The sequence below is a fragment of the Myripristis murdjan genome, chromosome 11 (assembly GCF_902150065.1).
Source record: "Myripristis murdjan chromosome 11, fMyrMur1.1, whole genome shotgun sequence".
NCBI lineage: Eukaryota > Metazoa > Chordata > Actinopteri > Holocentriformes > Holocentridae > Myripristis > Myripristis murdjan.
In genome coordinates this window covers 2,158,773-2,170,316 of record NC_043990.1, presented here as the reverse complement: position 1 = coordinate 2,170,316, position 11,544 = coordinate 2,158,773, and the positions used below count along the sequence as shown (strand labels likewise).

Genomic DNA, 11,544 nt, shown 5'->3' with positions numbered 1-11,544 from the left:
TTCCAGCTTCTCACCATGGTGTTTCTCAACACATTATCCTCGTCATGAGTCACTTGTCTTCAGCAGTTTTTCTCTGTTGCCGCTCAGATGTGAAAGACCTTTGTTATTCACAGTCACCTCTATCTTCTCAGCAAGGTTTTGGGGGTCCGCTGTTCCCTGGAGGATCATTCAAATAGTGTGTGTGTGCGTCTGTGTGTGTGTGTGTGTGTGTGTGTGTGTGTTTGCATATGTGTCCTGCCTCTCAGCTCTCCACCCGTTAAGAGGCCAGTGTTGATCAGTGGCTGTCCAGGCCTTTCAGAGCCACTGACACGCCGGCAGCACAATGATGATGTCACAGATTCTCCTGCTGGGCACCCTGGGGCTCCTTGTTCAGGGTGAGACTCTCTTCTGAAAACTTGGCTTCAGGATGCAACCAGCTTTACCACAATCATCTTCTGCTGTGATGGAGAAACACTGAGACCAGCAGCATTCACCTTCTTCCATCTGTTCTCCATGTTAAAGAAATCCTCCTCTTCTGTTTTCATATTCATCATCTTTCTCCAAGCTGTATTTGTCTCAATAACCCTTCTGCTCTTTTGGATATTTTCCAGATTCATCAGGAGAAATCACTGTGACTCAGTCTCCTGGATCTCAGTCTGTTAGTCCAGGACAGACTGTCTCTATCAGATGTAAAGCCAGTTCAGGTGTTGGTAGCTATCTCGCCTGGTATCTTCAGAAACCTGGAGAAGCTCCTAAACTCCTGATTTATTATGCCACAACCCTTCAGTCTGGAGTTTCTAGTCGTTTTAGTGGAAGTGGATCTGGGACTGACTTCACTCTGACCATCAGTGGAGTCCAGGCTGAAGATTCAGGAGTTTACTACTGTCAGCAGGGTTACACCCCGTACACACAGTGAAACAACATCATACAAAAACCTCCCTCAGCTGGAAAGGAACTGATCTGACTCAACAGCTGCAGAGATGGTAAAACACTAGAGACTTTGTGAAAAAGACACAAAGTCAGAGGTGAACAGAAGTGGAGTGTGTAATTTAACGTCAAATGTCGCGTTTTACTCTTTTATTTGTTTTTGTATTCAGAAATACTTTTCAGACATCAGAAAATAACTCAAACACGCTGCACAAAACTTTTATCAACTGAACAAAGAATTTATTTTTTTATGTTAAAAGCATTTACACATTCTATGTTAGTTCTTCAAACAACCTGCGTGTTTTTCAACTCATTGGATCTACAGATACCCCCAAAAATGTTTTTGTGGCGCTGAATTGCACAGGTTGGAAACTATATTTAAGTTCAGACATACTGAGTATTCTTCAGTCAAACCTAACCCTAACACAGATCTGATGTCAGCTTCTTCCTGTGAGTTTAATTTGATATCAGCTTTGAAGGAGAGATGTTGATTCTTGTTCAATCAGTCAAACTCGTCTCATCAGCTGGCCTCACAAAACCTAACAAACATGATCACGGAAAACCAGAGGCCTGTATCACGAAGCAAGCTTAGTTTTCGCTGGATTAGCTAGTCCTATCCGTCTACACTAATCGAGATCCTGGTGATCAGGGATAACCGGTATCACGACGCTGGTCATCAACTCGCTCACTCGATCCAGGTTTGCCTCATCAAGAGCCGTGAACGCGCACGTGTAAGGGGCGGAGTCTGAGGCAGCAGACCAATCACAAACATGAACCACAAGGGGAAAAAGCACAGCGTATGTCACGGCGGAGGAGCAGCGTATTATAGCCTACTGGAAAAGTATGAGGAGGAAAACAACATTTACACACTAAATCGAACACCGCGGCTGCCGCCAAGAGAAGGCGGAATGCTTGGCAACGAGTTGCCGACTGCATAAATGCGCAAATTACACATCAGTGGCTCAAGTCCACATCTGACGCTGAAACCCATGCACTGCACTGCACTGCACTGTACTGCACAGATGTGTTGCGTGTATGACCGGTATAGTTGAATTCCCCCGGGTGTAATTCCCCTCAGCTGTCAATCAGGCCCATTCTCTCACACAGGAATAATTTGCCCCCCAAAAATATTTAGAACTAATTAATTGTGCCATTTTAAATGTCCCTAAAATGTTGTGAAACGCCTCTAAAAATGCTTTTAATTATCAAATTTCCTTTAATGATCTCTCATGTGTGTTTTCCTCTCCTACAGAGTGTCAGCTGTGTATAGCAGGCAGCTGTTAGCCAGGCTGAAGTGCTGCTTCACATCAGCATCACAGCCTCTCTCTCATACAGAGAGTTGTCGGCAAAATCTAACGTGTTTCATCGGTCAAGGAAAATTCTTTCACGCCGTAATGCTCTCCGGGATCCTCAATGATTGGACAGGCCACGGTTTGGCATACAGCTGATTGGCCAGGGGGCGGTGCTTTATGTAGGATTCAATCCTATCCTGAAAGTTAGCCTGCCCCGGAGCAGGCTAGCTTTCAGGATAGGATTAGGACAGGTTTTCTATCCCGATCAGAGGTGAACCAGCTTTGTGATACAGAAAATCCGGAGTTGAGCCTGAAGTTATCTCGCTAACAATCCCGCTTCGTGATACAGGCCTCTGGAGTGTGAGGGTCATTGTCAACTTGCTCCATCAAACCAGGTTTTTCTAATATATTCATGAGCGGGTTCATATGAAAGACATCACATGTCGTATGGACAGATCCAGACACGGTTAAATAGGATAAAAAATATTGATCCCTGAAGCAAAATTAGATCACTGCAGCAGGAAAAGTAATTCATCAAGGACTAGGACATTGAAAATATAAATACAGTATGACAAGCAGCAATACAAAAACAGGGATATAAACAATAAAAGCCATAGTAAATAGGTTTATTTGTGGGATTACATTGATCTTTACTTATAATGTATATATTTTCATTTTCTATTCCTTTTGTCAGCAGGATTTTCCTTATAGCGACTAGACTGATGGCAGGCAAGGACTCAGTTACATGACTCAGCAAAGTCAGCCAACAGTGTTTACTTGCAGATGTTCATCACACAGGTTGACAGGCAGAACATCAGGGAAACAGAGTCTGGCAAGGCCATGACTAAAGCCAGGTCAAAAATACACTGAGAGAATAACACAGTACAGATAAAGCTGGTGTGACTGACACAGTATTCAAAGACTGACTGCCTCAAAGTGAAGGGAACACAGAGACTAAATACACTAAGTAATGGGACAGAGGTGAAACTCATCAGGGCGTGGCAGCATAATCACAGTGGAGCGAACACACACAGGGCAGGAAGTCAAGTTGTCAGAAAGGAGAGGAGAGGTAAGGATTTCAACAATAAAACATTGAATGATAAAAGAAAGACGTAAGTTGGGAAACAGGGCGAGACGTTACACCATAAAGTTTACAAGAAGCCCTGTTTTACTGCCAGTGGGCTCCAGGTGGTCCAATCCAGAGCATGTTGATATGGAAACATCTGTATGTCTGATGTTCAGCTGCTGGCTGTGGGGTTGAGGCCAAACTATCTGCCTCGGGTGTTTTCAGCCGCCATTGTTTTCCTTGTGTACGTTTCACCGTCGGCAGTGGTGATGTCACTCAGTCCACCGTAGCGGACCTTCAGACACGGCATCCCAGCGCACTCCTCATAATAAATGGAGATTTGAATCATGTCAAAAGCTGCAAGACCCTGAAGAACTTCATCCAGAACGTGACCTGCAACATTAGAGGGGATGAGACCTTGGACTTCCTGTCTGCCGATGTTAAGGAGGCATACAGCGCCGTACAGTGCTGCCAAAACATCCATCTCTGATATAATAACTGATGGAGAGCAAAGTGCTTCTGCAGGTCTGCACACACGTCTCCATGTGAACAGCACAATCTGTACGGCAGGTCGACTGACGCTTTCATTTGAATGCAGCATTTTTGTCCACACTGGGATCCTGTAGGGAAGCAGCTGAATGGGTGGATGGTTTACAGGTTTGGGTCAGTGAGCCTGGACAAAACCTGCTCCACAGCAGGTTAGTTCTGTGGCAACAGTTACCATGGCAACCCAGGTTGTAAAGCCTCAAGCTGTAGTTTTAAAAATGATCAAAGTTATGTCATGTAGTTTTCGGTTGATACATGCATGTTTTCTCCAAGAATGTTAACTGTCATGTTTTATTTTACTGGTAATGAAAACAATTTCACTGCCAAAAATTAAATATATTTTCAAAAATATATGTAATCAATAATGATAATTTTTGACATAGTTTGATGGCTAGTGATGATATGTCAGTCATTTGTTATTAAGTTTTCAAACCTGAGGCTGATCTCAGTGAGTTTGTTGTTTTCAAAGTGAGAGAGCCGTGTCTCTCTACAGTCAGAGGTTTTTGTACGGCGGCTCAATGAGTTTGTATCACTGTGGTACACTTTTGGTGGAGGAACCAGACTGGATGTTGGAAGTAAGTTTAATTATTTCATGTTCTTATACTTTTTCATATTATTTGCGCTTCATGAAACAAACTGCCATACTTGACTTTTCATGTTAATATCTGATTTTAAGCGAACAGTGATCTCAAAGTAGTGAAATCAGAGGAGACTTTGAAAAACTGAATCCAAATGATCGGTTAAATTTCTTTAATTTGAGGAAATTTTAAGTTTATTAAAATGAAGTTCATTACAACCAGAAGAGAAAGCATTGATTCCAGATTATTTCTTTAAAGTGGCATCTTGAGGGCTTGTAGTTGTTGCTTTCTCTGACAAAGTGAGAGAGCCGTGTCTCTCTACAGTCAGAGGTTTTTGTACGGCGGCTCAATGAGTTTGTATCACTGTGGTGGACTTTTGGTGGAGGAACCAGACTGGATGTTGGAAGTAAGTTTCTGCACAAATATTAAATATCATGTAATGTGTTACTGCTGCTGGGTTACTTTTATTCTTCTGTGTGAGTGTTAGTGGTTGGTTTTAACATGTATTTTGTTAATTTCCATCACTTATAGTCACTGTTTTTTCTTGCCTGTTTTTCTCCTTAACCACATAGTTTGACTCATTACTTCTTAAGACTTTTCATTGTAAATTGTGAAAAATGATTAAAACTGACCAGCTTCAAAGTTAGAACAGTTGAATGCAAAGCTTTGGTTCCTTCAGACTGTTTGACCATATTGATTTTAATTTAGTATTTTTACATGACATGTGAAGCTGAATGAAAACTAATTTGAACAGAGTGGGGATTAAGATTAAAATCTTAAAATGTAGCCAAATTTCTCATTCTTAATTTCATCTCATATTTTTTTTCACATATGGGATGAAAATAATTTGTTTGCTGGCTGAAATCAGTTTTGATGAACAGAATAATATTGCTTGAAAATCATTATGGCTGAAAATGCTCAACAAACATTTATCTCAGTTATAGATGCTCTTGTTCAGATTTCTTTAAAACAGACAATGTATTGTGCATTTACTTTGACTTTTAACAAAAAATAATAATAATAATTAATGCTGACAAATCAGTAAATTATTTAAACTGTAAAAATTAGATTTTATTTCTATTCTTTAAAATATTTAAGGACACACGCCATTATTGATGTGTGATAATTTTTATGGAGCAGCCAAATCATTTTCATTTTTATCTGTTATGTGTATTGATGTATTTGTGTTCATATGAGGACTCTTTCTGTGCTGATGTGCATGAGAGGCTTCTTAAAGGGAAGTGAAACAGGGTGTGAGTGAGTGACTGCTGGAGCAGAAAAACCATCTGACAGAAAGTCCTTAAAGGGGAAAATGGACTCTCACACAGTAAAGGTGTCCAACCGCCCGCTGACTGACTGCCAGCTGCTTATTTCCCGCCCTCTAAGCTGATTGGTGTCTCCTAGGTGACGCCCCTCCCACCCTGACGGTGCTGCCCCCCTCCAGCGAGGAGCTGCAGCAGGGGAGGGCCACGCTCATGTGTCTGGCCAACAAGGGCTTCCCCTCAGACTGGAGGCTGGCCTGGAAGGTGGACGGCAGCAGCAGCAGCAGCAGCAGCTGGGAGCAGAGCAGGAGCCCCGGGGTGCTGGAGAAGGACGGCCTCTACAGCTGGAGCAGCACCCTGAGGCTCACTGCAGACCAGTGGAGGAAGCTGGGCTCTGTCACCTGTGAGGCCACCCAGGGCTCCCAGGCTCTGCAGGCCGAGACACTGAGGAGAGACCAGTGTCCCCAGTAACTGACCTGACTCACTGGGACTCCTGCTACTGGTTTCACTCTGCAGCTGCTCTCACTCTGCACTCTGCCTCATGTCTCTCTCTCTCTCTCTCTCTGTTTCTCTAATATATCTTGAAATAATCATTTATTTTTCTTGCTGTAATGCAGATATTCTATATATGTTAAAATAATGATAATAAAAAAAAATCTTTTTACCATCTTTTTATCTTTTTTAAATACGTTGTGTCCTTTTTCCTGATAAACACTGATATTAAAGCATGGGGATGGATGAGTGGATTTTAGGTTCAGCTGGCACACATACTGTAAGATTTCAAAATGTAAATGAGGGTGTCAAACTTCAGGAAAGCTTCATTTAATTCAGAATAATGCTTCCCAGCCAAAGTAGTGATTAGGCCAAGCATCTTTCATATGCTTTGTTACTGCTTTTATTACTGGAGAAAACTTGCTCTCATTGCTCTCATTATTCACATTTATAAAAATAAAAAAGTGTACCATCAACATATGGGAATGAGTGCTAGTTTGAACAATGACGTAAATTTAAAGGAATGGCACAATTAACCTTCACCTCGCTCTGCTTGCAGAAGTCACACAGCATAATCAAGGATCCTTTCCACCCTGCCCACCACCTTTTTGAACTTTTGCCATCTGGCAGAAGATACAGATCCATCTAAACACGCACCACGCGACTCTGGAACAGTTTTTATCCCATAGCCATAACCACACTGAACAGTGACACAACACTAATGTAACATGTAATCTGTTTCACAGACATTTTATTGCACTATTGGTATTAGCCTCAGCATACATTGTTACTGATGTGTATGTGACGTGTTGCTGTGTGGTCAGTGAATGGATGTTGATGTGTGGGGGATAAGCTGCTTGGATCATTCAGCAGTGGTTTGGGGGTCGGCATCAGGGCAGCTCACTTTGCTCCATGTTGTTGTGCTTTTAATGTTTCTGATTGGGTTTCTTCACTGGAACTTTCCTCTTCATTTGGGGGAACTTTCAGCTTGTTGAGGTGGGAGGTGGCTGTTTGAAGCTCAGAGGGAAAACTGACACTGACACTATGAACATGATGATATGTTCTCATCAACCGTGTGTGTGTGTGTGTGTGTGTGTGTGTGTGTGTGTGTGTGTGTCCTCAGTGAACTGTATCAGTCCCTGCAGTAGTTTCCAGCTGCAGCAGTCACTTCAGTTTCTGTTCAGTCTGACTGAGGGAGGTTTTTGCACGACGCTTTTTCACTGTGTGAACAGCCACTGACTGTTGATATAATGAGCACTCTGACAGTAGTAAACTGCTGCATCTTCAGCCTGGACTCCACTGATGGTCAGAGTGAAGTCACTCCCTGATCCACTGCCTGTAAAACGACCTGGAATCCCTGATACTCGATTATTAGCATAGTAAATGAGCAGCTTAGGAGATTCTCCATCTCTCTGTTGGTACCAGGCTAAAAGGTGGTCTCTTCCAGAAACATAAACATTCTGGCTGGTTTTACATGTGATGGTGACGGAGGCTCCCAGAGCAGCGCTCACTGCTCCAGGCTGAGTCACTGTGACCTGGCCTCTGGACTCTGAGGACACACAGACAAAAACACAAAGCAGCGTCATGCTTTTCCCCGCTTCATTTCAGAGGGACGGATCTTCATAGAGGAGAGGACTTTGATTCTCTGGACTTTACCTGTCAAGCAGCAGCAGAGGAGAGTCCAGATGAGGATGGAGCTCAAAGTCATGTTTGGATGAGGAGGATTTCTGGGGCTTCTGTTGTCATGAAGGACAGCTGTCAGTCATCCAGTCTTCAACTCTCAGGACTATAAAGTCTCCCAGAGCACTGGAGCATGGTGCTGCTGATGCAAAGTGGCTCTCTATGGAAATGCTCTGACCCACTCCAACAGGGACACACATTACTCTCATCAGGACGTTTTTACATTCATATTAGTTTACTGTGTACCTGATGGTTTCTTTATTAAGATGTCTACAAAAAAAATAAATAATAATAATAATAATAATAATAATGATAATAATAATAATAATAATAATAAGTTTATTGTATTAAATACACTGTAGATAGATAGGTATACTATGTATAGGTTTTTTTTTTTTTTTTTATCTTGATATGTATAACATTTTTCTCCAATAATTTCTTCTCTGTTGTTTTATTGTGGCAGAATTTGATCGATTTTTGCTGTGACTGACTGAAGGATGTTTCCTGTTCTCATGTCACTGCTGTACAACTTTTACAACACAGATGTCATAGCTTGATAAATAGAAAAAGTCCCTTTATAGCAAGAGGATACATCTATCATCATTTATCTACACTAGTGAAACTTGTCTGTTGCCATGGTTACTGAAGTCGGAGGGACATGAAAAACTGAAGATTCCCCTTTTGAACATTAAAACAAATTTGCAATGGTGAGGGGAAAATATACCAGGATCCAAAATAAAAAGCAGGGTGTCATCAGCATAAAGGGATTTAACATAAAAGGGATCTTTACAAACCACTGAAGACCTGAACCAAGTGGACACCCTTCATGTGTCCCCATTTGGTTGGTTTTATTATTGATGGTGCTTTCAAACTGGACAAGCAGGTCAGTGCTGTGGTCAAGTCCAGCTTCTTTCAATTAAGGCTTTTAGCTAAGATTAAACCATATCTCAATCAGAGAGACCTTGAAACAGTAATCCATTCTTTTATTACGTCTCGTTTAGATTACTGTAATTCACTGTATTTTGGCATTGACACGTCTGAGCTCAACCGCCTGCAGCTCGTTCAAAATGCGGCAGCTCGCCTCCTAACTGGCACTAAGAAGCGTGAGCACATAACCCCGGTGCTCTCTTCTCTGCACTGGCTTCCAGTTAGGTACAGGATCGATTTTAAGATTCTTTTATTTGTTTTAAATCTTTGAATGGGCTGGCCCCAGAGTACCTGTCTGACCTTGTCAAATTGCACCAACCCTCCAGAGCCCTTAGGTCTACTAACCAAGTGGTCTTAGACGTGCCTCGATCCTTTTTAAAATCCAGAGGGGATCGAGCATTTGCGGTCGCAGCTCCCACTTTGTGGAATGCGCTACCCCTCAGTGTGCGTACTGCAAATAGCCTCTCCACTTTTAAAGCCCAACTGAAGACACACTTGTTCACCTTAGCCTTTGGCAGAGTATATAAGGACTTCCTGGGGCTCGTATTCCTCATACTTCTTAGGTTGTTTTTATGTCTTTTATATGTTACATGTCTTTTGTTTCTGTTTTTTATTATTATTTTTATTATTGCCTGCTATTGCCTTTTGTTGCTTCTGTTTCTCTACTGTAAAGCACTTTGGTAGGCCACTGGCTGTTTTAAATGTGCTATACAAATAAAGATGACATTGACATTGACATTTCAAATAGAAGCTTGAAGACTGTGACTCATTTCTAAATATGAATACCTGTTGTGCACAATATAGTACTTTTATCCATTTTATCAAGGCTGCTCTAACTCAAGCAAAGTAAGTGACTGAAAGTGTGTGCGTGTGTTCAGACTGAATCAGTCATCAAGTCTTGAAGGCTGAGAAGCAACAGCGTTTAAGAAGGTCAGAGGTCAAACATAAACACAGCTGAACACATACAAACAGCAAAGAATATTTATCTGTGCATTTTAGATTATTGAAAGTAGTTAAAGTAGTTTAAATAAGGTATGATCAACTAAGATGGGGAGAAAATATTGTCACTCAGATGTTCATTAAGTTTACATTAAAATATGCATTGAAATCTTATTATTAACATGACATAGTCTCACTCTGTGTTGACAAAATATAAAGATGTTTGATTTATTTGCAGGAATAATACTTGTTATTTTAAAGTATTAAAACTAAACAGTTTTCCTACGTGTGAAAAGACTCTGGGTGTTACATCTCCTGGTTTTGGATCAGTTTTGTCTGTTTCTCTTTGTTCATCAGTCATCCCCTGACTCTATTTTTGTGTTTGCCTTTTGTGTCTGTTGGTTGTGTTTGTCTCCCTGCACTTCCTGTATTCCCAGCCCTCCTTGTGTCAGTCCTGTCATCTGCCTCACCTCTCCTGCTCTCCCCTGTCTCCACCTTCCTGCACCAAACCTCATCCAGTCATCTGTCACCTCACCTGCTCACCTGTATTCAGGAGACTTTGGAAGGCAGCTGCTGGTGGGAGGAGGCTGTTTGAAGTTCAGAGGGGAAACTGGTAGAGACATTATGAACAAGGTTATAACTTCTCATCTGCAAAGTGCTGTACATGTGTGTGTGTGTGTGTGTGTTTGTGTGTGTTCTCAGTGAACTGTATCAGTCCCTGCAGTAGCTTCCAGCTGCAGCAGTCACTTGAGTTTCTGTTCAGTCTGACTGAGGGAGGTTTTTGTACGACGCTTTTTCACTGTGTGAACAGCCACTGACTGTTGATATAATGAGCACTCTGACAGTAGTAAACTGCTGCATCTTCAGCCTGGACTCCACTGATGGTCAGAGTGAAGTCACTCCCTGATCCACTGCCTGTAAAACGACCTGGAATCCCTGATACTCGAGTGTTAGCATAGTAAATGAGCAGTTTAGGAATTTCTCCATCTCTCTGTTGGTACCATGCTAAAAGGTGGGTGCTTCCAGAAGCATAAACATTCTGGCTGGTTTTACATGTGATGGTGACGGAGGCTCCCAGAGCAGCGCTCACTGCTCCAGGCTGAGTCACTGTGACCTGGCCTCTGGACTCTGAGGACACACAGACAAAAACACAAAGCAGCGTCATGCTTTTCTCCGCTTCATTTCAGAGGGACGGATCTTCATAGAGGAGAGGACTTTGATTCTCTGGACTTTACCTGTCAAGCAACAGCAGAGGAGAGTCCAGATGAGGATGGAGCTCAAAGTCATGTTTGGATGAGGAGGATTTCTGGGGCTTCTGTTGTCATGAAGGACAGCTGTCAGTCATCCAGTCTTCAACTCTCAGGACTATAAACTCTCCCAGAGCACTGGAGCATGGTGCTGCTGATGCAAAGTGGCTCTCTATGGAAATGCTCTGACCCACTCCACACACACATTACTCTCGTCAGGACGTTCATCAATGGATAATTTTCAATAAACTCCTGATAAATAATATTCCTAAGTTATATTTCCATTGGTTTAGTTTGATGATTCTATGTATGTGTTCAATATGGTTTTATATGTGATAACTGATGTCTTCCAAAGCTCTTAATAAAGACTAAAGACAATGGAAATGGATCATAGAAAATAAAGATTTTCTCTGATCAAAATTTCAACAGCCTGCTGTAGTAGAAGGAGAATATATTCAGTTGGTGCATTTTTTCAGTTGTGAAACCTGTCAGTGTCGCTCAGCTACAACTACAGTAAACCATAGTGAGATGTTGGTTTCAGCACACACACACACACACACACACACAAATGTTGATAAGAAAAACTAAATGGCCTCACATTCTTGTCCC

At 41.9% G+C, this 11,544-nt stretch overlaps 1 protein-coding gene and 2 gene segments (V, D, J or C); 1 reads left to right on the top strand and 2 right to left on the bottom strand.

The window, feature by feature from the left end:
* The first annotated feature begins 322 nt into the window (after positions 1 to 322).
* LOC115367876 (immunoglobulin kappa light chain-like) lies at positions 323 to 6,206 on the top strand. The gene is made up of 5 exons (XM_030063837.1): positions 323 to 374; positions 591 to 891; positions 2,548 to 2,558; positions 3,136 to 3,267; positions 5,793 to 6,206. The coding sequence occupies exons 1-5, from the start codon at positions 323 to 325 to the stop codon at positions 6,119 to 6,121; spliced, it is 825 nt and encodes a 274-aa protein (XP_029919697.1). The 3' UTR covers positions 6,122 to 6,206.
* Positions 6,207 to 7,359: 1,153 nt separating this feature from the next.
* LOC115367871 (Ig kappa chain V region 3381-like) lies at positions 7,360 to 7,850 on the bottom strand. The segment is given in 2 exon segments: positions 7,360 to 7,691; positions 7,799 to 7,850. Coding segments are annotated over 2 exon segments (384 nt in total).
* A 2,634-nt stretch (positions 7,851 to 10,484) lies between these two features.
* On the bottom strand, positions 10,485 to 10,975 carry LOC115367869 (Ig kappa chain V region 3381-like). The segment is given in 2 exon segments: positions 10,485 to 10,816; positions 10,924 to 10,975. Coding segments are annotated over 2 exon segments (384 nt in total).
* Positions 10,976 to 11,544: the final 569 nt, after the last annotated feature.